The sequence below is a fragment of the Adiantum capillus-veneris genome, chromosome 9 (assembly GCF_014529385.1).
Source record: "Adiantum capillus-veneris isolate H3 chromosome 9, ASM1452938v2, whole genome shotgun sequence".
NCBI lineage: Eukaryota > Viridiplantae > Streptophyta > Polypodiopsida > Polypodiales > Pteridaceae > Adiantum > Adiantum capillus-veneris.
In genome coordinates this window covers 2,431,918-2,457,755 of record NC_140939.1, presented here as the reverse complement: position 1 = coordinate 2,457,755, position 25,838 = coordinate 2,431,918, and the positions used below count along the sequence as shown (strand labels likewise).

General features: G+C 47.7%; 1 protein-coding gene across 3 annotated transcripts in view; it reads left to right on the top strand.

Annotated features, from left to right (window-relative positions):
* Nucleotides 1-25,838, top strand: part of XLG3 (extra-large GTP-binding protein 3) — a 103,145-nt gene that overhangs the window by 56,397 nt on the left and 20,910 nt on the right. For all 3 annotated transcript variants that reach the window (XM_086519391.1, XM_086519393.1, XM_086519394.1), the window contains exons 5-6: nt 21,682-21,919; nt 22,008-22,258. In XM_086519391.1, coding sequence (XP_086375517.1) covers nt 21,682-21,919; nt 22,008-22,258 — 489 coding nt within the window. The remainder of the gene's footprint in view (nt 1-21,681; nt 21,920-22,007; nt 22,259-25,838) is intronic.

The window sequence follows — 25,838 nt, the reverse complement described above, 5'->3', positions numbered from 1 at the left end:
AAAAAAATGTGCCGAGGTTCAATGTGAACCTGGACAAAGTATAAAAATGGACAATAAGAGGTCATTTAGTGCCTTTAACCAAACAAAGGAATCCAAGCAATTGCCTCAGAGAATCGATGAGCAGCGTGCCACCTGGCAGACCCACATCACTCCCGCAGGAGATCTAGTGGCCAGTCTACCACCGTGAGACGTCTCCCTATCTCATCTTGGTTCATACTTGCAAACGCTAAAAACGTAGCAGAAAATTAGCCCTAATTTGATCACTTTTTGGCGGGACGAACGTTGAAAAGGTTATGTAGGAACATGCGGAATTTCTTGTTTGTCCAGTGAAGAGGAACCCTCCTCTGTGGTGTCATCCATCCCGTCAGCCATAGTGTAATTCCAAGTTCTTGTACTCTGTGTCTTCACCAAACCAACCGAGGCTTAGTTCTTGAGGAAAAAGCGATTCTGTCCCGGCAACGGAATCATGGAACTGGCCGGTAGGGCGGTACACTTTAGCTTTCACCCAGATGACCCGGGTTCAAATCCCTGCAATGGAACCATGACACTGGTCCGTAGAGTAGTGGATGTAGGCTTTCACCCGAAACTTTACTTTAGACTTTATGACACAAAGGAACTTCACAAATAAGCCTGTGATTTGAATTCAACACTTCAAGACAAACCACGGCTTGGCAGCTAGAGCACTACCAAGCGGACAACGAGGCCCCAAAGACTGGCGCCCCTTTCGGTATTTCTTTATTCTTAATATACTTGAGAAAAACTTGTAAACTTCTACAAGCTGTCCCACTTTTATTGGGCTGAAATTTCTCTACTCTAACCCAATTTCGGCAACATAACCACAGTAGAAGTCTCCACAGACAAAATCCCAAGTAAACATTGACTTTCCACGCACTCTAGAGCTCTTTGCAAAACCTGGCGAGAAATTACATTCGCGCTCCGATTTACGTGCCGATCACTTATGTGGATAGCCCTTGAGCTCTTGCACTTGTAGGGTCACTTACCCCTTGAATTAGACGAGATTCCTCGCGGGAAATCTCTCTAAATTGTCTTGTACAAGCACCCAATGCTTTCCAGAGGCTCTCTTGGCAAATAAACGATCCAAACGCTTGCACCTAACCCTCACCAAGCTGTCCAAACCTGTCCATGGATGTAATTGTAGGTTTTTGACCCAATTTCGCCAACATAACGATGCAAAAATCCCTATAGGTCAAAAGTACACATCAAGGACACTTTCCCTTGGTATGGAAGCTTTCTAGTGAGCTGCAGGTCAATTTCAGCATGCTGTAATTTTTTGTTTTGCCACTGTTAGGTGCCTATTGCCTTGTACACGCATCCCAAGGCCTTTCCGCGGCACCCTTGGCGATTCCCTGTAGTTTAGGTGCGAAACGCTAAACCTGCTGAAAAACACAACAGGCTGTAATTCTCTGTTTTGGACCGTTTCGAGCGGAGCGAGCACGAATGTCTCAGGTGCTCCCGCACAAAATGGAACAGCTCCCCTGTAAATCAGACGAGTTTTCACGCGAGAAAACTCTATGTTTTTGCATTCCCTCGTGATGAAACTGTGTACCTGAAGGGCATTAGCAATTAGCTAATCCGGTTCCTGTACCGAAGGCTTTTGCCTTGGCAAACGTGCATAAACCCCCTAGAATTGTACATGGTCATCTAAGAAGCCCAACTAGTGGGGCATTACCATATGTGCAAAGGAGGGGAGAGATGCTCGAGGGAAAATCATCGCGCTATGTAGAGCAAGGGAGTAGGCAAGCTTTTTGATTAAAGCTGTGATCACCTGCACCCACTACACACACACACACACACACACACACACACACAGTGTAGCACTCTAATAAACAAAAATCAGCCTTCACTCTCAACTTGGGCGCCCCCAGTTGGGACGAGACTTGCAAATTCTCCTTGAGCCGCCATGTGTCCAGTATAACTCTTTTGAGTTAATTCCCTAGTACCCAGGGACTTATAAGTGTTGCGAGGGGCCTAAATGACTGTGAACTAAGCTTAGACACCCTTTTATTACTCAGATTCTTAACCTGATTGGCCCAACCAACTTGTGGTGACTTGCCCTTCCCGATTGTGGGTGAAACTCTCGGCCGTCGGCGTTTCACACTGGCCATACAATGTCCTACCATTTACAACTTCAAAAAGAGGGTTCCAAAAATTGAACAAAAATCATCGGAAAGAAACCAACGACTCAAGTTAGCAATTGCCACGTCCTCGGGACAAAAAGCATAAAGATCGACCAAGATCAGGCCACCTTTTATGCTAACTAGCATCGATAGTCTCATAATTTCCAAGAGGGGACATGGGTGTATTTTAAGGTACCAAAGGATTCTGAAATGATCCGTACTTGTCAATGCTTGAAATTATCTTCGTGATCTTGTGGACCATTCTAAATTATCAAGAAGATTAGTGATGTCTTCTATAAATTGGCTCTACCCTCCAACATTACTGTCCATCCTGTGTTCCACGTTAGCCGATCGAAGGGGCGGTTGTGACAGAGGGATTCCTTTGGAGGAAGTACTGAGTTTGGAGGATACCACTCGTTATATTCCACTCGAGTCCGAATTGGTTCTTGATCAAAGGGTCAAGTGATCTCATAAGTCTTCTTACCTCGAGTATTTGATCAAATGGAAGCATCGAACTGAGCCAAGCGCTACTTGGGAATGAGTACGCTTGTCGAAGAGTCATTTCCTCCGTTTTATGTCCGAGGATATTGCTGAGGGGGAAAGTGCTACATCCCAAGACATCAGGATGGGGCCTGCAATATGCCCAACCACTGTGAACCAACCCTGCGTGTGAATGCATCCTTAGTTGAAGGGAGGTTAAGAAAGGTGGTTAAGAAGTCTTATAAATAGGACTGAGGTCTCATTTGTGAGACATCTTGTGTGATCACCATAGGCCTACCTACACACCCGCTTGGTGTGGACTTGGTGGTATGGGACACCAGCCCTTGCGGTAGAGGCTAGCCTGTTAGCTGTAGGCTCGTGGGTGAGCCCTTATTGGCTCTATGGCTAGGGGTGAGCCCTTATTGGCTCTATGGCTAGGAGGTGAGTCTGATGTCCGCTCTCTTTGCTTGTCTTTGTGTGAGTATGTACTATGGCTTGTGTCATGTCATGTGTGCAGGATGGATCTGACGATGGACTCACACACACACACACACACACACACACACACACACACACACACACAAAGACAAGCCACACCACTCACTCACAACCCCCCCCCCCCCCCCCCCCCCCCCCCCCCCCCCCCCTTTTTTTTTTTTCCAAAACCCCAGTGGCTATGATGTATGCAACAATAGTTTGGGCAGGTAGATTTACAGCCTCCTTGGTGGGCACAAGATGGCTTCAAAGACTCAAGTCCACATGACATTATCAGAGCAGAGATGGGCACAGTGTGTATGCTAATTGGAGGCACTATTTCGGATAGTGTACGACATTTAAAGAGTGAGGAAACCACCATTGGTCATTGGGAGCTCGAGGCATCTAGACAGCTAGCTGAGACAGGGGAGCATATCATGGTATCTAGAGAGTGGCAATTGGAGAGCTGAGATACATGTCACACAGTGCCAGAGTGGCGATTGGAGAGCCGAGAGTTTCATCGCAAAGGCTAGAAATTGAGTCACGGAAGGCAGCCCACACCGATTTAAGAGCAAAGAATCTAAAGAGTTCGTAGAGATGGAGTGGAGAGTGAGGAGTTGGTGAGAGCATACGGAGTTCATGCACAACTCTGTTCATAGGACAGCCCACGCTTAGCATGATGATGGAGTCGAGAGACCAGAAACAGCTTGGTTGCTGCCTACTTGAGACCTAGTGATATGGAGAAAGACTTGTCCAGTTACTCCCACCCTCTAGCACATTATGACAGTCATAACGTACAGACGTCTTGTAAAGAGTAGTTCCAACACCCTCTGCCGTCATTTAGAGAGGGGTAACGGGTTACACTATACCAGGCAGAGGCTGTTTGATCCCGCAGATGGCCCACAGGGCCAGGATATTGAGGCTAGATTCTAGAGGGATCAGAGACATCTGGTCACAGCACGAGTAGACTGGACAAAGAGATACAGGGGACGGAGCTAGCTAGTCGATGCATATCATGGCTGTACTCCTTGAGTGTAGAGCTTCATACCTATTAGAGTTAGAGCTCCATCCCCTCATCACCCCATTTACACACATGTATGGATCACACCTGACACTCCACTTCAGTCTTCTTTATTTTGTAGCACTTTTATTTGCGACTTCTGGCTGCGATTTTATTAGAGAGACCTCCCCTTCCCTTGCTTTTTCGCATGTAGAGGGGGCTAGTAGAGATGTACTCCAATTTTATCTTGGAGAGTTGCCTTCGTTTTGTGTTTTTCATCTGGTCTTCAACCGGGATCTGGTCTTTGAATTGGTGGTGCTCCGACATAGCTTTGGAGTTCCCGTTAAGGTCTGGTTGTGGAGTAAGTGTTGCATGCAGCTTGTAGCCGTCCTTATTTGGCCTGTTCAAGAGGGGTTTGACGGGTTGGTTTGCAGCCGATCCTGTTGGATGACAGTGGAGTCTTTTGCGTAAGCTATCGATGATATCGTAGTTATAGCAAGTTTGGAGGGAAGACATATCAGCTGCATTTTTTCATATCAGCTGCATTTTTTCCAGATTTGGAGCGGGCATCTTAATCATGTGTCTGCAAGGATTTGAAGTTACTAGGCAGTTGTGTGAAGATTGTAGGCTGATTACTCATTATTATCGCAGATTTGGTTCTGTTTTGGTTTCCTCCTGATGCTTGAGTTTATTCTCTTCGCACGACTATATCACTTCCGATTACTATGGAAGGAGGAGGTGTGAGACCTCACAAAGCTCTTCATGGAGTAGTTATATCACTGAGCTATCTCAAAACCTGGTAAGGATACCTGCTTTTTTGACACATTTCCTCACGAGCGACAGCTAGATGATACCACCTAAACCATAGTGTTGCGAAGTTAGATCTATCAAAATTTTAACGGAGCATTGATTGTGTAGAAATTTCTAGTAGTAAACTTTGTCTCTTCGTGTATTTTGACCTTTAAAAAGCATTACAAACTCTGTTTCTTCTTCAAGGGGGTGAGTTGTTGTTGCCTTTTTACATCCACTGAATTTCATGGGATCAGTGATTGTGTGTAAGTCTCATGAGCTATTTGTCCTTCGAAAGTGTAGCGCGGATAATGTGTCGTGCCCTCTACAGTGTGGGTGTTCCCCAGTGCAATGTGCGTGACAATCTCACTCAACAAACAGAAACTCTCTCAACAGAATGAAATACAAGAAACAGTGGATAATAACAGAGACACAACAGTAGACCAGAACAGGTGGACTCGACTAACTCAAAGGACCATGTACAGATTCTGGAGTGGCAGCACACTCAGCTCCAGCCCAAGACTCACAGGTACAAAATAGGGTGTCGAGGCTCAGATGTGCATGGATGGTGTAGCAGTGCTCTGTGTAAGACTCTCTAGACGACTACGTGCAAGATAAGATGGAACTGTCCCAAAACGACTACTGATATGTACCACCATAGGAGCCACCAACGGCCCATAAATGTCCAGCCAGCTAAGTCTATCTCCAAACTGAGTGGTGGTGGTGACCTGGCCACGACGTCCACTAGACCACCGTAGGTACCCTGCCACGTGTCACTCCCAGTCAAAGGGTCCGTCCAGTGTGAACCAGACCAACTGTAGCTAACTGTCCAACTGCGTGTCCTGTGAAGTGACACTGTAGCCTGTGCCTGTCCTGTGAAGTGACACTGTAGCAGGCTACAGGTTGCCCGCCACAAGACTGGTCACCGTCTCGGTGAGCCAAAACTGAATGAAACTGCAAAAGTAACTATATGTACCATGAAAGATGAGGTAAGAGCACAATCCTGTCACCCAAGGGAAAGGGTCGTCCCCACTGCTGCTCCAGAAGCTTCCGGAGCGGGAGGAGCCATCATATCAATAGTGTAACCATGCGGTTGCTGTCTTGTGCTTTGCATACCTTGATTTCCTGTGGTTGTAGCAGCCATCTGCTGCACAGCGGATGGGAGTACCTGCCCTGAAGTGAACTCCGGACGCCTAGTAACGCAACCATGGCGGTGTGCACCAGTAACACCGTCACAGCAAGGAACACTCTGGCTCTGCATGTGTGGCATCTGGATCTGAGACTCTTGCTGAGTGAAGTAATGGACCTGGGGCTGTGGGTAGTGTCCCATGAACTGTTGAGAGTGCTGAGAGGGACCTGCTGGGTAGTGTCCCATGAACTGCTGAGAGGGCTGAGAGGGACCTGCTGGGTAGTGTCCCGTGAACTGCTGAGAGGGTTGAGAGGGACCTGCTGGCGCTGCAAAGGTGGCTGGACTCTGGACCTGTATCCCTGGCCTAGTCCATCCATATCCCACAGTAGCCTGGGTAGGCCTGTTATCATACATAAGCATTTCTTGAAATCCTTGCACCTGTGCTTTGAGGTCATCAATAATTCTCGTCTTTATCTTCAATGCCTGCTGTAGTGCAAAAATCGTTGCATCTCGATCTGCGATGGCACTCTCGGCAACTCGCAGGGATCCCTCCATAGCTGCGTATGTGGCGGAGTGATGCTAGTGGGTTGCAGCTAGCTGCTCCACGCCTAGCTCGATGGTGGCAATAGCAGCTCTCGAGTCCTGAAGCAACTTCTCTGAAAGCTGAAACAGAGAAGTGGAGTCGGTCCTACATGAAGATCCCTCAGATGGATGTGATGCTGGAGGGCGCACATGTGGCATTGCCGGCGAGCTAAAAGTAGGTGCAGATCGTGGCACAACCGGCGAGCTAGAAGTAGGGACACTCGGTGTAGAAGGTGCTTCAGAGATTGTTGTTGTAGGTTCAGCGAGTGATATGTTGACCGGTGTATGAGTGAAAATGGGAGAAGAAGGAAGAGGATCCTGTATGGGTGAAGTGACCATCCTATCCTGAGGAGCGGCAGTAGACACTGGTGTCGGCACAGCAGAACCAGGTGTAGCAGTGGACGTATGACGCTGAAGATGTACCCTAGTCTGCTGTCTCTCAGAAACTGGCAAGGAGAGTAGAGACTTCACTGTATCCTTCATCACTTTCGCCTTGATCTTCTTTTTCTTGGTGACTGTGGGGTCTACTTGCATGCTCACGGGTTTCCTTTTCCCTTTCGAGGTTCCCTGTTCCTCATCCACTTCATTTATGTTGATAGGTATGTTTATGATCCATGCCAAGAGAGGCGCCGCAAAACATCTAAAAGTTAACTGCACAGACTGCACTTGGGCCCGAAATCTTTTAGCCCTAGACTGCAGAGAGCTGAAGAGAATTTGGTGGAATCGACATGGGATAGTGTGGATTAAACAGTATAGCCCGTCGCAGTGGGAGAATGTAGTGAGAATATCTGTTTGTACCTTGTCTTCTTTGGCATCCCGAGCCAGAAAGTAATACCTGAAGATTGCGAGAAGCCGTCTGTTTCGCTCATAATTTGGGTGATCCGAGCTCAATAGCTCTTTACATGCTTGAATTGTCGCGTCCTTGGACAACAAAGAGAAAGTGCGAGTAGTAGACTTCACAGCTGGAAAGTTGGTCATACCCATGGCATGGCCAAGCCTTGTAGCTGTTAGCTTGTGGCCCTGGACCTTTGGAAATTTTTTCAGCAGTTGATGTATCAGTTCTGTTGGAATAGTATCAGGTAAATTTGCATCAGCCAATTCTGTGAGACCCAGAGTCCGTAGTTGAGCAGTCGAAAGCACCTCATTGAGAGATGGTCGAGGTTGCTGCATATGAAAATGTAATGAAAATGCTGTGCGATTTTTTGAAGAAGCAGGCCTCTTGATTTCATGAGTGATAATTTGCGGCTTTTCTTTTTTCTGAGCCACCTTTGATTGTTCCTCTGGATCACTCGAAGCACCTGACTCTGAATTTACATCTGAATCCTCAGATGCTGCTGAGTCTGCTTTGTAGCTTTCATCACTTGGGTCACTGGAGGTAAAGTCATCTATGTCATGGCTGTTGCCGCTTGCAGATACTTCATCTGCTTCGCTCTCTGATTGTTCAACCCGAGCTTTTCTCCTCTTCATCTCTACCTTTTTCTTGCTACTTCTGCCATGTGAGGTCTGATGACAAACAGAGGATGACAAACAAAGCCGCTAAGTAGCCAATGGAAAAGTAGTAGGATGCAGATGAGTTAGATTTCTTCTGCTAAATCATTAGGCTGGGCGAGTAATTTAAGGTAGGGTAAATTCGAACCAGGCGAAAGTGGGCGGTTAGGGCGAGAGGGCCCTGGGAGAGGGTAGGGGTGAGAGGGGAGGATAGGGGCGAGAGGGGGTGCGGGAGAGGGTAGGGGGCGAGGGGTGAGGATAAGGACGAGAGGGGGGATAGGGGCGAGAGGGGTGTGGGAGAGGGTAGGGGCGAGATGTTTGGATAGGGGCGAGAGGGGAGGATAGGAGAGGGTAGGGGGCGAGAGGTGAGGATAGGGACGAGAGGGTGTGGGAGAGGGTAGGGGGCGAGTTTTAGCATAGGGGCGAGAGGGGGTGTGGGAGAGGATAGGGGCGAGAGGTGAGGGTAGGGGCGAGAGAGGGGGGATAGGGACGAGAGGGGTGTAGGAGAGGGTAGGGGGCGAGTTTTAGGATAGGGGCGAGAGGGGGTGTGGGAGAGGATAGGGGCGAGAGGGGAGGGGAGGGTAGGGGCGAGGGTATAGGGTAGGGGCGAGAAGGGAAGTTGGGTGAGGGTAGGGGCTAGAGGGGTTTAAGTAAGGGTAGGAGGCAGTAGGCTAGGTAGGGGCGAGGGGTTGGGAGACTAGGGTTTATTAAGGCCTAATGAGAGTTAGCACAACAGTAGCAAAGTGCTAGCAGATACAAAGATAGGATAATTTTGAGCAGGTACGAAGAGAGGACTCAGATAAAGAAGGGTATTAAGGCTTGCAATGATCATTAGTAGCCAGCTTTGGAGCACCAAAGAGTACTTTCCCCCTTTCTTTCTTTCTGCAGCAAAGCTGAAAGTTTATTTGCACCAAAGATTTTTTGCTGGTATTGGAATCAAAAGTTCTTTGCCAAAACTCTGCCATATTCTTTATATAGACAGCCTCAATCGTCGTCTAAGCAGAATGCCCAAGTAGATTCCACTTTTTTCAAACTGAACAAAAAAAACACTCTGACTAGAAGCTTGACTGATAGCAGCAGTTTGGAAGGACCTTAATACTTAACTGCAAATAACACTTAGGATAGAAACAATTAGAGGAGCGACTGAACTGTTGAAGTTCCGATAATACCCAATTACCAGGAGGACTTAGTGGAGAAAAGATATCTTAGAGGAAAGGTGGAAACTTACAAACATAGCAAAAACTGAGACAGTAACAGAACATCTATTCTGGTGGAAAGCTTGAGGGGAGGAGAGAGATGGGCCATAGAACCTACAGATGGCGGAAAGTTGCATACCCTTTACTCAGAGGAGTAATAGCACTTGATTCTGGAGCCATTTACCAGTGGCAAAGGGACGCCTTCCAAAGTGACTAACTGGACAGCCCCCTGTGGCAAAACCTCCTGTACTCTAAAGGGCCCTTGCCAAGCTGGAACCAGCTTCTTTGCTTTTTTCAAATATTTTGCCTGATAGAGTAGCACCAATGTGCCTTGCGTTATTTTTGGCTTTCTGAGGTGGCGATCATGCCACGCTTTGCGACGAAGTTGTTCCGCTTGCAGAGCACGAGAAGCTAAAAGGCGGCTTTCATCCAATAAGGTGAGACGGGAGATAGAGGCAGATTCCATGCCCCCACTTGCACGCAGACTGCCCACCCTAGGGGAACCGGAGTTGAACTCAAATGGAGCTATGGCTTCCAAACCGAAAGCGAGTTGAAAAGGCGTTTGATTCGTTGTTGCTTTGAAAGATGTGCGGTATGCCCAAAGAGTGCCGTGCACAGCCTGAGCCCACGATGCTGGATGGAGATGACATGCTTTCCTCAGTAGAGCGATCAGAACCTTGTTGGTGCTCTCGGCCTGTCCATTGGCTCTAGGATAATAAGAGCACGACTTGCGATGAAAAATCTTGTAATTGGCCAGCAAATTTGAGATCATGTTATTGACAAAATGAGTGCCTCTATCACTGGTGATCTCTAAGGGACATCCAAATCTGCATAAAATATTTTCATATAAAAATTTGGCCACTGTATTGCTGGTGCAATCTACTGTCGCTAGTACCTCTGCCCACTTTGTTGCATAGTCTGTAGCCACTAGCAGATATTTGCGATTACCTGGTTGAGCCGGGGGATATATTGGTCCCACAAAGTCCAAACCTCATCTCTCAAAAGGTAGCCATGCCATCGAGACCTGCAAAGGACGGTTGGATTGTTTACTCGGCTTCGGCCCACATCTCTGGCACACATCACAAACCTTAGAATATGCTATTGCATCCTTAAAAATGTAGGGCCACCACAGACCACTCTGTAGTATCTTCTGAGCAGTGATGTGACCAGGATAATGGCCACCAGTGGGACCATTGTGGGCATCCTCCAGAATATGCTCCACCTCATGAGGCGAGACACAACGCTTCAGAACACCATCTGGTCCCGCTTTGTAGAGCTGGCCCCCGATCAGAGTGAAAGGCCTTGACTTCAACAACAATCTCCTCTTTTGCAGTGGGGATGCCCTCTCTGGGTACAGCCCAGTAGATAGAAAATGTAGGACCTCGCCGTACCATTCCGGTGTTGTATCTATTTTAAAAAGACTGCTATCTGGAAAGTCATCCGCAATCCCGGTAGCTTCTTCGCCTGTGTAAATGCGAGAGAGGTGGTCAGCCATTACATGATGCTTACCAGGACGGAGTACCACTTCAAAATCAAACTCCTGGAATAGGAGGAGCCATCGCCATACTCGACCTGCAACCTTTGGCTTATTAAGCAGATAGCGCAAGGCATGGTGATCAGTGATAACTGTGAAGTGGACCCCTAGCAAATAGTGACGAAATTTGTGTAGAGCATACACTATAGCCAATCCTTCCCTCTCTGTGGTGCTATAGTTTCGCTCTGCTTTGGTGAGCAGGCGACTTGCATAATGTACAGGGCGATCCAAGTTGAACTCTTTGCTAGGCTGAGTCAGCACAGCACCCACAGCCAGCAGACTGGCATCTGTATGCACATGAAAAGGTAGGGCCCAATCCGGGGCAACTAGAATAGGCGCTTCAGTGAGACGTTTTTTGAGGTATGCAAATGCTTCGGCCTCAGGTGTTGACCACCGGAAGGGAACAGCAGCACTGGTGAGCCGGGTCAATGGTTGAGCCACCTGTGTATACATACGTATAAACCTGCGATGATAGCCGGTGTGGCCCACAAAGCTCTGAACACCTTTGGGATTTATGGGAGGAGGTAACTTCAAGATGGCCACTATCTTCTCTGGGTCCGGTGCCAAACCTTGAGCAGACACCACATGGCCCAACAGTGTGCCCTCTGTGACCAAAAAATGACATTTGTTCGGATTGAGCTTCAAACGTGCCTCTCTGCACTTGAGGAAGACTGCAGAGAGCTGAGCAAGATGCTCCTTTAGATTTTCTACTGGGGTCGAACATTGAGCACCCGAGAAGGTGGAAAAGTCATCCATGAATATGCGAAGGTGATCAGTAAGCAGAGGACAAAAGATGAGATATACTATGCGATTGAAAGAAGGCGGTGCATTTTTAAGCCCAAAAGACATTCTAGTGTAGATGAAAATACCCCAGGGAGTCACAAAAGCTGTTTTGATTTGGTCGTCAGGATGTATTCCTAACTGATTGTAGCCGCTGAACCCGTCCATAAAACTATACTGTACATGGCCAGCGACATCTTCGAGGACTCTCTCAGTAAAAGGTGTCGGAAATCCATCCGGGATTGTGACTTTATTCAGAGCCCGATAGTCGACACAAACTCGAATTTTGTTGGACTGCTTCTTTGGGGCAATAACCATAGGAGACAACCATTCTGTGTGTTCTACTGGTACAATAATACCTGCTTCTTGCATTTTTTCCAACTCGATTTTGACTGCTTCTGCATACTTGGGATTCAGTTTGTAAGCACGTCCTCTGACCGGCTTAGCCCCCTCAACCAGAGGAATTGTGTGGACTCCTAGCTCTGCTGGGATTCCTTCTAAATCGTGGTAGGACCAGGCAAACACATCTTTGAAAGAGCGCACGAAGGAGATTACCAGGTCGAGTAGAGCGGGGTGATCCCATAACCAAGTGGCTAATAAGATGGGCTGATGGCTGTCAGGGCCTCCTAGGTTGACCTCTCTGACGGGGTCAGGCGGTGCAGTGGTTGAGGCTGCGTCAGGTGGAGAAGATTGTGCCGCCTCTGTTAGCCTTTGGACATTATGAGCTGGCGTCTGATCAATGTTGAAATCAGCATACTCTTCCTGCAACCAACCTGATGGAAGCTCTGCAAATGGTAAATCCTCAGATACCTCAAAGTGCTCCGGCATGGGTGGAGAGTCAGATGGAGTAGAGGCTAAGGAGGGTGCTGGGGTGTTGGCCAATTCTTGCAAGGGATACTTTTTTCCCCTTCTATGGTGGGTTTCCATCAAGGGACCCTCTGAAGGATGGGCACCAGAGACTGGTCCACTTGGTTCTGGCTCACTTGGCTGACTGGGATTCTTGGTCTCAGGTGTAGCTTCAGATGTAGGATCAGGGGGATAGGGTGAATCTGTTGGCAAAGGTTGAAGAGAGACTACATAGCATTGCATCGAAGAGGTGGCTTCTAACCACTGCAGTAAGTCTTCATCGGACCCATCGGGAGGGACCGACTGCTCCAAGTCAGGGTTGGACTCTACTGACAAAGAGCTATGCTGAACGACCGGATCCATACCTCCTTCGAGACGAATTTGTTGCATTGGAGAGCCAGGAGTATGTATCCACATGGCGTCGGTTCCCCAGTCGTGAAGTGCTTTCGTATGTCGTAGCCATGGACTACCAATCAGCAAGGGATAACCTCCCTCTACCAGGGGAAGATTAACTACCACAAAATCCAAGTTAAAAGTGAAACCTTGTACCTTCAGAGGCACCTCGTCGACTATGCCCACTGGGTAGACTGTTCTCTGATCAGCCAATGTAACAGTGAAAGGAGCAGGTCGGGTAGGCTTTAGACCTAAGGCCATCATAGTGAATTCGGGCATCAAATTGATTCCAGATCCTCCATCAACGATGACGCCGGATAGTTGGTGCTCAAGAACAGATACAGTGAGGCGAGGGCTTTTATAATCCTTGAGGGGAGCAGATGGATAGGAAATCAAATAGGACTCTGAGGGCTGTACAGGGAGGTGCCCGCCACTAGGCCCAGCCCCCGGGTACAGAGACTGAATGACTAACAGGGCTTCACTTCTAAGTGTTGCATCAAGCCTTAGCATGTCGTATAGTGACACTTGCTGAAAAGTATTTTTCAAGTTGGCTTCTGCTGTGGGCTTGGCGCCTTCGAACTGGGCTCCTTTTGTGACCTTAATCTGTTCCAAGTCAGCCAGTGCTTCTAAGAAGGCTCCATCAATGTCGGATAACAAGGAAGTTGGTTTGCTCTGAGCAATTGGGAAGGACTTGTCCTATGGGTCAGGTAGACCAGAGTGAGGAAGTGGAGACTGGCGAGGTGGACCTGTGGGTAGACTGAGACCAAGAGTTGCTCTTTGTGCCCGAGTAAGGACACCAGCAGGCTCCTCCACTTGCAGAGGCTTAACCACATGAGTAGCAGGTGAAGGTTGAGGCACGGTGTTCACAGTAATCAAATTTATCTTCGGAAAGGTGAATTCGGGCTGGTTCTGAGTCGAGCCTGAAGACGTGGATGCCCTTTGCTTGGGACAATCTTTACTGTAGTGATCCTTCGAATCAGGGCGATGACGACAAGGAGGGGACCCCTCGGGTAAAGGACACTTGCTCTGATAATGCCCATATTCTCCGCATCTGTAGCAGAGTATGGGCCGATTGGAAGGACGAAACGGGGGACGAGGTGGTTGCTGCATGGAATTTGAGGCTGAGGTGTAGAAACTTTGGGGAACTGAGGGAGCACAGGCATGATAAAAACTGTGGGGTGTAAAGTTGTTGTGCATACCTTGCTGCATAGGGGATGTTGTCAGCAGAGGAGGCAACTGGTTTTGATGGCCGTAGGGTGAGACCATGTTGGATGCAGGTGCTAGCCCTTGTTGGAGAGAAGGACCAAGATTTTGTTGTATTTGACGCAATCCCTTGAGGTAGTAACAATCCTTATCCTCATGTCCAGCTTTTTCACAGAAGTGGCAGTAAAACCGAAGGGGGCATTCCTATGGTGGGTGCCCTGGAGAGCGGCATGAGCTACACCAAACCATAGCTTTAGTCTCTTGCTGACACTTGAGCTCTTCTAACTCGCGCTTAATCTGTTCCAATGCCTCATTATGTGTAGGCTTCTCTTGTCTAAGAGAGAAGGACCTCTCCTCTTGAAGAGCTCGTTGTAGCTTTAGGGCTTCCAGTTCCCTACGTAAAGAAGTTAAAGGATCAGTAGGACTACCTTCCGAGAACACAGTGGGAGTATCTATTTGAGGAGAGTTGTTGAAGAGCTTCCTAGCTCCCTCTATTCTAGTAGCAGCTGCGATGAACTCGTCGAGAGTGGCGTCGGGTCGGAGACTCTCTCGGAGTTTTTGCTGAGAAGTTTTGGGAAGCACCTTCTCCACCCACTTTTTAACCATGAATTCACCGGGTTGTTGGGGAAGCTTGGCCACCAGCGACTTAGTTTTCGTCATAAGCTCCGCAAAAGTCTCCTCAGGTTTGAGCACCATGTTGGCCAACTCATCCAACACCTTCTCCTGGTAGTCACCTGGCCTGAAAGCTGCACAGAACTGCTGTCTTAAGGCTGCCCAAGTTGCAAAATGGTTCTCTGCAAATTGGCGGTACCATTTATCTGCTAGGCCATCCAAGGTGGATGGAAATAGTACCAAGTAAGCATCTTCTCTGTTCAGCCCACGTCCCCTACAGAGAGATACAAATCTCCTTGCATGGTCGTCAGCATCTTCTGAAGACCCCCCTTTGAATGTAGGGAACTTGATGTTCACCTTGGCCAAAACACTAGCTAGTGGCTCCATGATTCCTTGCTGAGTCTGTTGCACACTAGCTTGTTGTAGAAGAATAGGAGAGAGCTTTTCTGGAGAAGGTGATCGCGAAGATGGGGAACCTGATGAAGGAATGGGTGATGTGATATGTGGGGGTATAGGTGATGAGGTTGAAGGATTTCTACAAGGTGTCAAAGGTCGTCTTCTGTGATAGTACTTCAGAGGGCTCAGTCGCGGGCTTTGACGCTCAACTGACCTCCTTGTATGTGTCATGCAATGACCTCCAATCCTACCAAGCTTTGGGCAAGAGAACCTTGAACTGGCTGAAGACTGGTCTAGACTCTACTAGACCAGACGAGTGACTAGACTAGCTGGACCAGGGACGAGGGACGAGGAGGACTAGACCAGGGTCGAGGGGTCTAGACCAGAGACGAGGCAAGTTGGACCAGGGCGAGAGGGGACCAGGCCAGTAAGGCGAGAGACTAGACCAGCTAGATTAAGCTATCAAGGTTGAAACTGGACCAAACCAACAGGCTGCACAGGCGAAGCGATCAACAGGCTGCACAGGCGAAGCGAAGAAACCAGCTACTCAACAAAGTGAGACTTCAGTTGAGGTCCCACCGTGATCGCCAAAATGAGAGCACCTGTAGCGCGGATAATGTGTCGTGCCCTCTACAGTGTGGGTGTTCCCCAGTGCAATGTGCGTGACAATCTCACTCAACAAACAGAAACTCTCTCAACAGAATGAAATACAAGAAACAGTGGATAATAACAGAGACACAGCAGTAGACCAGAACAGGTGGACTCGACTAACTCAAAGGACCATGTACAGACTCTGGAGTGGCAGCACACTCAGCTCCAGCCCAAGACTCACAGGTACAAAATAGGGTGTCGAGGCTCAGATGTGCATGGATGGTGTAGCAGTGCTCTGTGTAAGACTCTCTAGACGACTACGTGCAAGATAAGATGGAACTGTCCCAAAACGACTACTGATATGTACCACCATAGGAGCCACCAACGGCCCATAAATGTCCAGCCAGCTAAGTCTATCTCCAAATTGAGTGGTGGTGGTGACCTGGCCACGACGTCCACTAGACCACCGTAGGTACCCTGCCACGTGTCACTCCCAGTCAAAGGGTCCGTCCAGTGTGAACCAGACCAACTGTAGCTAACTGTCCAACTGCCTGTCCTGTGAAGTGACACTGTAGCCTGTGCCTGTCCTGTGAAGTGACACTGTAGCAGGCTACAGAAAGGTTTCTTTTCTTTCTTTCTGGGCTTGGTTCGCCATAGTTAATGAGAAAGGGGCTTGCGATTGTTTGTTCTTTGTGAGTCCTTTTTAAAAAAAAAATAATAGAAAATCTTGAGAGGGTTTAAGTAGAGGGTTGCAAGGTAGCTCCTATGTACAACTAATGCAAACATAATTCTTTTTTTTCCCCCCCCCAAGAGAACGATCCTTCCATTAGTTAATCAAACTGCCCATAGGGCTACAAACCTCCTCTACTAGAGAGGGCTACATCAAGAAAATTGGGAGACTCTCCTACTGAGTAAACAGAATATGTACAATGAGGGCTAAATCACAAAATGGGAGGAGGAAAAAGCCACACTAGTGGCTCGTAGTGCCATCTAGGCGCACCTTGGACCATGGTGAAGAAAGGCCTGGGCGCCAGAGTCGCAGAAAACGGTCGGAGCTGCCCTATAGTCTCTCGAATTGACCCCTGAGAGTGTGAATCAGCTACAACCAGAAGTTGCGAACAATCTTTGCCGATGGGACATGACGAGCCTTCAAGATTTTGAAGTAGTGGGCCAGCCAAATGAACGAGAGTGTTAGGCCACATACGAGCTTCCAACATACCTCTCTCTCACTGCACAACTCATGAAGGTAGACCCCCTTGGATCACTATCATCGTGCTGATGGAAGCCAACTCAAAATGGAGCGCCGGTTGGGCCTGTGAGAGTGCACCAGGTTGCCACACCCCAAGTGTATTGTCGAGATGTGGAAAGAGCTGGTATCAACCAAAGAGCCCAAAGCCAAACTTGCTATGCCATGGGGCAGTCCCACAGACAGTGACACTGACTTTCCAAAGGATGACCACAAGCTTCACAAGTTGTCGAGAAGCCTCTGTGTACTAGCGAGCTCCCAACTGCTGTAGCTCTGTGTTCGACTCGGTTGCTTGCAGTCCCACAGCCGCTCCCAAAAGTCTGACAAGAATTCAGGTGTGAGACCCTCTGGGATAGCCTCTCTCCATGCTGCCAGTATGTGGCGCTCGAGTTGAACTATGTATTGGAAAAAGGGGATCTCAGGGTGATAGGTTGAAGAGAAGGGATCTCTCTAAAACCACTCTCTTGGGTCCCACTGCATTCATGCCAGAGGGCAGCTCTCCCAAGCCCAAAGCCGCCAGTGGCCCGTCTCAAGATCTGCTGGGTCAGGATCTATGACACAAGTCCTCCCACAGATGCCTACAACTCGTATCCTTTGAAAACAACACTCTGCAACCTGTGGAGCCTGTATTGAGACTCTGTGAAGGTGGCCCTCTCCTTGAACCTCAAAAAACATGTGGAGTACGGACTCCGAGCAAGCACGGACTGTAATGGGGACCTCGAGTCGCGTGAACGCCCCCATTCATTTGGGAGGTGCTGCCTCTAGAGGGGTGAGCCAACCAGTTGGTAATGCCTCTGTAATATCTTGACACATGCTCTGCACCCACCTCATGCCTCGTAGGTGGATGTTCAGAACCTCCTCGGACAATCTTGAAAACTAAAGCCAATCTCCTAGAGTACGGGTTGGATCCTCTGCCATGGGACCCCCAGAAACATGAGGCCTGCCACCAACCAGGTGGCCTCTATATGTGCTAACCATGGGGTTGCAAACAAGAGGTTGCCTCAAGCGCTCCTCCATGCAAGTGGGCTAATGTTGCTCTAGGCCACTCCTCAACTTCTCCCAGGACCTAAGCAGGCTTGCAGCAAATCGGTCCCCCAACCGCCTGCTTAGACCAACTCTACGCATCTCTGTAAAAATCCACCTAGTGGACAGGCTCCAAGGGCCGCCCGCATGAGGGACTCCAGCTCGATTTTGGTGAAGCAAAAGCTCCTTCCAGGGCTCCTCCCCTGGAAGCAGTCCTCTGACCACAAGCTTCCTAAGGAGGCCTTTGCTCTGCTATGCTGGGTCGTTGATCCCCCCCCCCCCCCCCGAGAACATGGTCAGGTGATGACCTGCCAGGTCACTTTGGCCCGGGCTAACTAGGTGTCGCGCCCTGACCACAGAAAGTTCCTGATCAGCCTCTCTAGCTGGCTGATGCAGGAGCTCGAGAAGATCCAATAGGACGTGATGTACCGCATAGTAGCCAACAACACCTGATTAGCCACTACAACTCAGCCTGCCAAAGAGAGCCGTGCAGAACTTGAATGAAGCAATTTCCTCTCAATGGACAGGAGGAGGGGAGCAATCTGTTGCTGAGAGGACAAGTCTCATCGAAGGAGTCTCCCTCTGTCACCAGCGTGTGACTACTATCTATCCTTTTTGTTGATTTCTTTCTTATTATCTATTTACTTTCACTTTTTGGAAACACCCCTCGGGGAATCTAACTGCCCTGCATTGCATAGCTAGTGTGGAACTGTCCAGAGGGAGTCCAGGCCTGAGGGCAAGAGAGCACTAAGGTTGGACAAAGACTATGGTTAGCCAAAGTGGGGTCATTGACTAGCCAAAGTGGAATCCTTTGCTACAGAGGCTACATTTCAATTCAAGGTGTGGCCGCAGTGTACAAAGAGGGTCGGATGACCTAGAAAGATACAATGGCAGCATCTCCTAAAATTAGGGAACTGCTATTTTGGGACCTGAAAATGTGTTGACGTCATTACCTCCGGAATGACAAGGGGAACATTTTCTTACTCTGCCGTGAAGTCAACTGGGCAACCGGTTGGGATATTTTTAGACGGCAACCTCGAAACGGGAAAATGCTTATAAATGTGCCAAGTGGCACCTTCTGGTGCACTTGCCTCATGCAACAAGAAGTGGCGCTGAATTTAGGAGGGGGAGAGCCTCATTTTCAGATTTGTCACAGGTTAAGAGCTATGGAGTGCTTGCTTTCCCTCTTATGCACAGTGTGGTGCCAGGAGTGATGCCCTGCACGCTACGCACTGCCCTCTCTCTCCCCTTTGGCAGTATGTTATGCCCCTCTAGTGGGCTCTTCATTTGACCAATGTACAGTTGTGTGGGTTCATGCGCGATTGCCGAGGCATGAGCCTCTTGCACAGGTACTGGATTAGCTAGCGGCTAATCCCCCCGCAGGTACAGGTGAATTCGGAGAGCGTGAAAGTCCGATTCAAAGGGCAAGTAGCCCTACAGGTGCGGGAGCTCGAGGACTTGCTATGGATGCGACCGGCATGCGAAACGGAGCCCGAAACAGTGAATTACAGCCTGCTGTGTATTTTTGCAGGTTTAGGGTTTTGGCCCTAAACGGACCCTAATACCCCCAGGAGGTTCGGGGACGCAAGGGGACTGCTGTACAGGCGATCTGGCGCATTTTCAGGGCTGAAAACAGAGAATTCAGCGTGCTGCAGATTCTCGCCAGGTTTTGCAAAGTGCCCGTATGCGTCGGGAAAGTCGGTCAATGCGTGGGAATACTGACTGTGAAGGGTTCTAGTACAGTTATGTTGCCGAAATCGGGCTGGAACAGTGGAAATTCAGCCGAGTTTGTGCGGGGCAGCCTGTAGGGAACCACAGCGTTTATTCCCTCTTTTGAACAATAAAGAAATACCGAAAGGGGCGCCTAAGTTAGGGGCCAATCTGGTGTCCGTCTTATCATACAGGTGCATTCTAGCATCTGTATCCCATTCCCCTCTCTTGTGTCACTATAGCGCAGGTAAAATAGACGACTAATAATGGGTGAAAGCTAAATAAAGGTTTAAAGTAAAGTCTACCGCCCTTTTTGGATTGAACAGGCCGGTTTCACCCTCCTTTGGAATAAGATAGATCAAGCTCTCGCTCATGCTATCAGGCATCTCTCCAGTGTGTAAGATGTACTGATAGGCGCTGCAAAGATCCGAACTAAGCAAGTCCCAGTACTCCAAAAAGAAGGTGGGAGTCAAACCATCCTCCCTTGGACAGCTACCTCGGGGGAGTGCTTTGAGGGCCTCATGGAGATCCTTTAGCTAGAGGGGAAGCTCTAGTCTCTGACGCATCTCCTCAGTATCAAGGCTAGGCACGTGCGCCCAAACCTGCTCTCTACATGCGGCCTGACGCTTTGACTGAGGCCTGACAGCAAAACACAGTAGAAGTCAGTAGCAATTGCATGCATATCCTCAGGCTTTGTAGCAACTGACCGTTGGGTCTCCTCAGCTAGCCGACATTGGTGTGCGCATGGCGGGGCCCCACCTTCTCAAATAACTCCCTGGTAACTCTGTCACCCACCTGGGTCCACTGAGATGCCTGCCGATGGAAGGCAAACTCATGCCGCCCCTCCTCAATGCTAGTCAGCTCCTGTCCAGCCTGCTGCATCTGCTCCTCCAATGAAGGACTGTCTGAGTATTGCTCCTGCATCCTCTGTAAGGAAACAATGCCCCAAACAGATATGGATGTGTATGTGATATGACAATCTCTTCAAGTTGCCTATGACTTGGATAAGCTCCCCGTTAGCCATTACGAGCTCTAATTTGACTGTTTCTAAGTTACAGTTTGTAATACTCTCGATGGGTTTTCCTCGCTTTGAGGTTTCCCATTTGTAATTCAATCTGACATTACAAAAAACAAGTATCTGATATGAGCTCTACTTTGACTGTTTCTAAGTTACAGTTTATAATACTCTCGATGGGTTTTCCTCGCTTTGAGGTTTCCTATTTGTAATTCAATCTGACATTACAAAAAACAAGTATGTGATATGACATGTTTGGAGAGGGAGAAACAAATATGTGACATTATCAGAATGGAGAAAGGAGAAGGGAGGGGAAAGTGCAGGTAAGACAGGGTCTCGAGAAGTTAACAAGTTGCAACATAAACAATAGTAAGCTCTCCTGAAAGCAATGAAGTCTTAAGTATGATACACCATAGTTCATTAGTGAAGAAGGTTGATACGTCATGAAAAATATCCCTGTAAACACATCCCAATTGAGCCATGGATTACGAGATACTAATAAATAACTATGTGACATTTCCCATTTAAGCAACATTTTGAGTGGAATGTATGGCCAAATGCATTCCGCTTCTAGGGAAACGCCACCTGGTGCTGTTTCCCTTTGGGGAATGTGCTTCCTCCTGCATGCAATATTGTAATGTAATCACGTGGCACATTAGAAGCCTGGATTTGAATCCCTGTTTTGAATAACCCATTTGGCATATGGGGGTGGTACACCGTTCCAGATGTTTCTGATGCTCATAGCACATAACAATTGAGTATCTTTTTTTTCAATCATTGGCGAGAAATGCTTGTATATTTTTGTCTCTACATTCTTTCTGTTCTGTAAATTTAAGATTTTGTATTGGTACTTTTTGGGATTGGGGAATTACAATTACAGCTATCAGGTGTCCTGGGCACACATGACTAATAGATGCTTTGGAAATGGTTGATATCCACGATCTTGGAACTAGGTTGCAACCTAAAATGTTGATAGTGATTGCTTCTGAAGTTTTACAGCTATCATTCTCCATTAATTGTGCATTTTACCCTGAATTTTGACAATGTTATGAGCAGGCAAAGTTTTTGTACAAGGATGTCGGTTTTTCACATGAAGAGCTGCAGAGTGTGAAACTGATGATTCAGAGCAATATTTACAAGTATATCAGCTTACTTCTGGAAGGTCGAGAGCGCTTTGAAGATGAAGAAGAAGCATTACAAGATACAAACGATGACTTGGAAAACTCACAGCTGCCTTATCATATCGCTGATGCTTCTGATGCTGAGCCTTCCCTGCCGGCCTCCCCTGGATCAGGTGTCAAACTATTGTATCACAATGCCTTACGTGGAAACTAACTTTTAATCGATGGGACGTGATGTTGTATGCTTGTAATGGTATGTAGGGGAGCCTGGTGAAAGATCTGGAGGAAGAAAGAAGAACCCCTATACCATCAATGCCAGGTTGAAGCATCAAGCTGATTGGATCTTAGAAATCATGGCAAATGGCCACCTTGATGCCTATTTCCCTGCAGCCACGAGGGAGTACGCTCCCTTTGTAACTGAAATGTGGAAGGATCCTGCAATTCAAGCTACATATAAAAGGAAGTCTGAGCTGCATATGCTACCGGATGTTGCTGATTATTTTCTTGAAAGAGTAAGTAGCTTTACCTACATGCTACAGTCTACTAACCCCACCAAACCCCCCCCCCACACCCACCCAACATTCCACGCCCCGTGGGCCCTCTTTTTGCCCAAACAAGCCAGACACATTACCAAGATCAACATGTAAATATTGTGGGAGGGTTCAATGACGAAGCATGTAAGGAAGGTGGACTCACAGAATACACGTAATTTTACAAAACAAAAGAATAGTAAGGATTTGATTTTACATGAAAGTGTCGTTAAAAATTGAAGTCTTGAATTGACAGCTTTGGAAGTGACACTCAAAATGCACAAAAACCAAAACTAGAAGACCGTGGAGAACGATCTTGTTGTGTGGTGAAGGCATGAAGGAAGGGCAACACAGTAGTCTTGAAAGGAACTATAATGCCCTAAAGGCGCCCAATGAACTATGCAACAAACTCTAGAGACGACACTAACATTTGCAAAAGCTTAGAGGGTAGACTAATAGACGAATAAATTATGAATTTATAGGTCACATGGCATGCTACAATATGTTACTTCCCGCTAAGGGTTTCCAGATTGTAGAAACATGGAACGGGGTTGGGACGGCAAAAGCTAGGAAGCTGGGCAATGCCAAAAACGGTAAACAATGAATTTTTTGAACCATACATAAGCAACAATGTCACAAAGCTATGACCACAAAGATTACACCATATACGAAAAACACAAGTCATATTAGTAAAATGTGCCAATCAAGCATCAATGGCTCGATGACAGATGCAAAGAGATAACTACTTGCCTCAAGGGCTTCAAATGAGAACTGACTAAAAAGCCTAAGTAGTGAAATACATTTTGTTGCTCCTGAAGGTCTTGCCTCATGATAAGGAGGAATATGACTTCAATATCCTGACTCTCATCATCTGCACCATGGTGAGAACCATCATCCATTGCATCATCATGAGACCATGCATCACTTTCCGGAGCTTGAGGGATAGGAACTAGAGGAGATGGTTCTCCATTGAAGGAGGAAATCATCATTAGGATCACCAAGAAGACGCAAATTTCGGGATAATGTGGACAACTTGGGAGTAGAAGCCCCCTCTGAAGGAATATGCTTGTTGAAAACAACATCTTGGCTCAACACAATCTCCTCCTCCTCTTGATCACATAATCGATAACCCTTGGAAAGAGTATTGTAGTTGACCAAAATCATTTGGTTGGACTTGGAATCAAACTTTTGTCGTTGCTTCTTTAGAACATGGACATAGGCATCATTTTGAAAAATCCAAAAATGGGAGACATTAGGCTTTCTATCGAAGCAAGCCTCAAACAAAGTCTGTTGAGGAAGCGAAGTCATAGGAGACTGGTGAACCACTATCGCAACTGCCTCAATCCATAAGGTCTAGAACTGCATTGTCCTTGCTTATTGACAACTTCTCGTTTACCTCCTTGCACATTGATACTTGTTATCCCTCTAGCTTAAGGAGGAGCGCAAACTTTGGTTGTGTTGGATTGCCTTTCGAAGCCGCATAGTTTGCACTTCCATGCAGGTGCACCATTCGCCTTTCCGAACATTGAAGAATGCACTTCGTCTCACCATGACGCTTCATTCTTCTCCTCTTTAGCACCCAAGGGCCCACATTCACTTGATGCGGAAGCTTGCGCCATAAGTGATACTCTTTCTGCCCATCTTACCAAGGTAAGAATGTGATTGGAGACTCGAGAGAGGGAGGGAGCTTGAGAGAGAGAGAGAGAGAAAGAAGAGAGAGAGAGAGAGAGAGAGAGAGAGAGAGAGAGAGAGAGAGAGAGAGAGAGAGAGAGAGAGAGAGAGAGAGAGAGAGAGAGAGAGAGAGAGAGATGAAATGAAATGAAATGTTATATTAACGTCTTCAAAAGGCCAAAGTGACCTATGAGACCAGAAAGTTACAATGCGGTGTATCTGATACAAAGTCACATTAACAAAATAAATTAAGCTAGGATAACAAGATATAAATACTACGGAATCCTAAACGAAGCTGATAGGTGTGAAAGGTGAAAGGCGTGAAATGTGTGAACTAAGCAGTACAATGTGTAGACAATATGGGAGGGAAGTAGAGATCCATCTTCATAGAGATCCATCGTCATCTGCACTCTGGACGACGAGAAAGTATGGCTCGAATCCTTTGCTGTAGCCTCCTTCGAAACTGTGTAGCTCCTCTTCTCCATCGGGGTCGTCTAGATCTCCCTAGCTCCAATGCTCGGTCTATGAGAATGCCAGTAGTGCGGGCAGACCTCTCCACTGTTGGCTGCTCCTCTGTCTGTTCTTTTGGGTGTACAGTATCTAGTGGAAAGAAATCTGTGATTTGTCTCTGGGGTTGTCTCTCTTCAGCTCTCCTCAGTAAAGTTCCTCTATGCCTGTGTAACTCAATTAGATATAGCCCAAGACATCTCTGATCCTCATAACTCATGACCCTAGATAGAGGCCCAAAACCTTCTCTGAATAGACAATGAAAACGGCCTCGTATCTCATAGTACACTGTGCAATGACATATGTAATGTACCTCTGTCTCTGACTCTAGATGGCATAAGCGGCATATCCTGCTATCTGCTGGTGTCCCTCTGAATCTGCCAGTCTCAATCTCGAGCTGATGTGAGGACGTGCGTATTTGGCCAATGGCACAACGCAAACCATGAGAAAGATGCGTGTCCATATAGCTAGGTCGAATCACAAAACCACTCCTCCGTGAGGTGGAGAAGATGCTCTCTATAGAAAGCCATCTTTGTGCCCAACTCCTGTATCGGCTCTATCCATGTCCTCCTCGTGTCCAGCTGGATCAGATCCTGACGAATGAGTCTATTAATCTCTACCCGCGTCAAAGACCTCAAGGGTGCCTATAGAGAGTATTGAAAAGGAGGCAACCTGTCCATGGTGAAACCATGTGTCTGAAACCATGATGCCATCTGTGCATACCAGCATGATGTATCCCCATTAAGAGCTAATTGTCTGGAGGACTCTAGAGCCACCTGGCATATTTGTCTCTGGTAGTGCCCCACAGACTGTGTACAAAGGAGACTGATCTGGTAAGCACGTCAATCTCCATAGGGGAGGCAGCTAATTCCGCTCGAATGATATCATGCGGTACGGAAGCCTTGGCTCTAATCAGCCGAGAGATCATAGATACCAGGGGCTTCTCCATACGCCTCCAACCATCCTGGCCTACAGAAGGTCCCCAAACCTGCACCCCATATAACATAGTAGAGGCAACCAAAGTATCAAAGAGCCATAACTTTGTCCTAGGTTCTTGGAACTGAACCTGCGAACACATCCTCTCCATTCCTCCCAGAGCCGCAACAGCTCTAGTTAGTCTAGTCTCTGCTGCTCTTCTCAAAGAAAATCTCGGCCCAGTAAAGACTACCCCCAGGTAAGTGTATGCATCTGTATACTCCAGAATCTCCTGACCATATTTGAAAGTAGGTACTGATCTCCTGACCCATTGCGGTGTGGTGTTAAACACCATAACCTTGGTTTTACTTAGGTTTACACACAATCCACTATCCTCTGCAAAACTGCGTAGTGCATCCAAATGTCGTTGCATACCTTCTGGCGAGTCAGATATCAGCACAATATCATC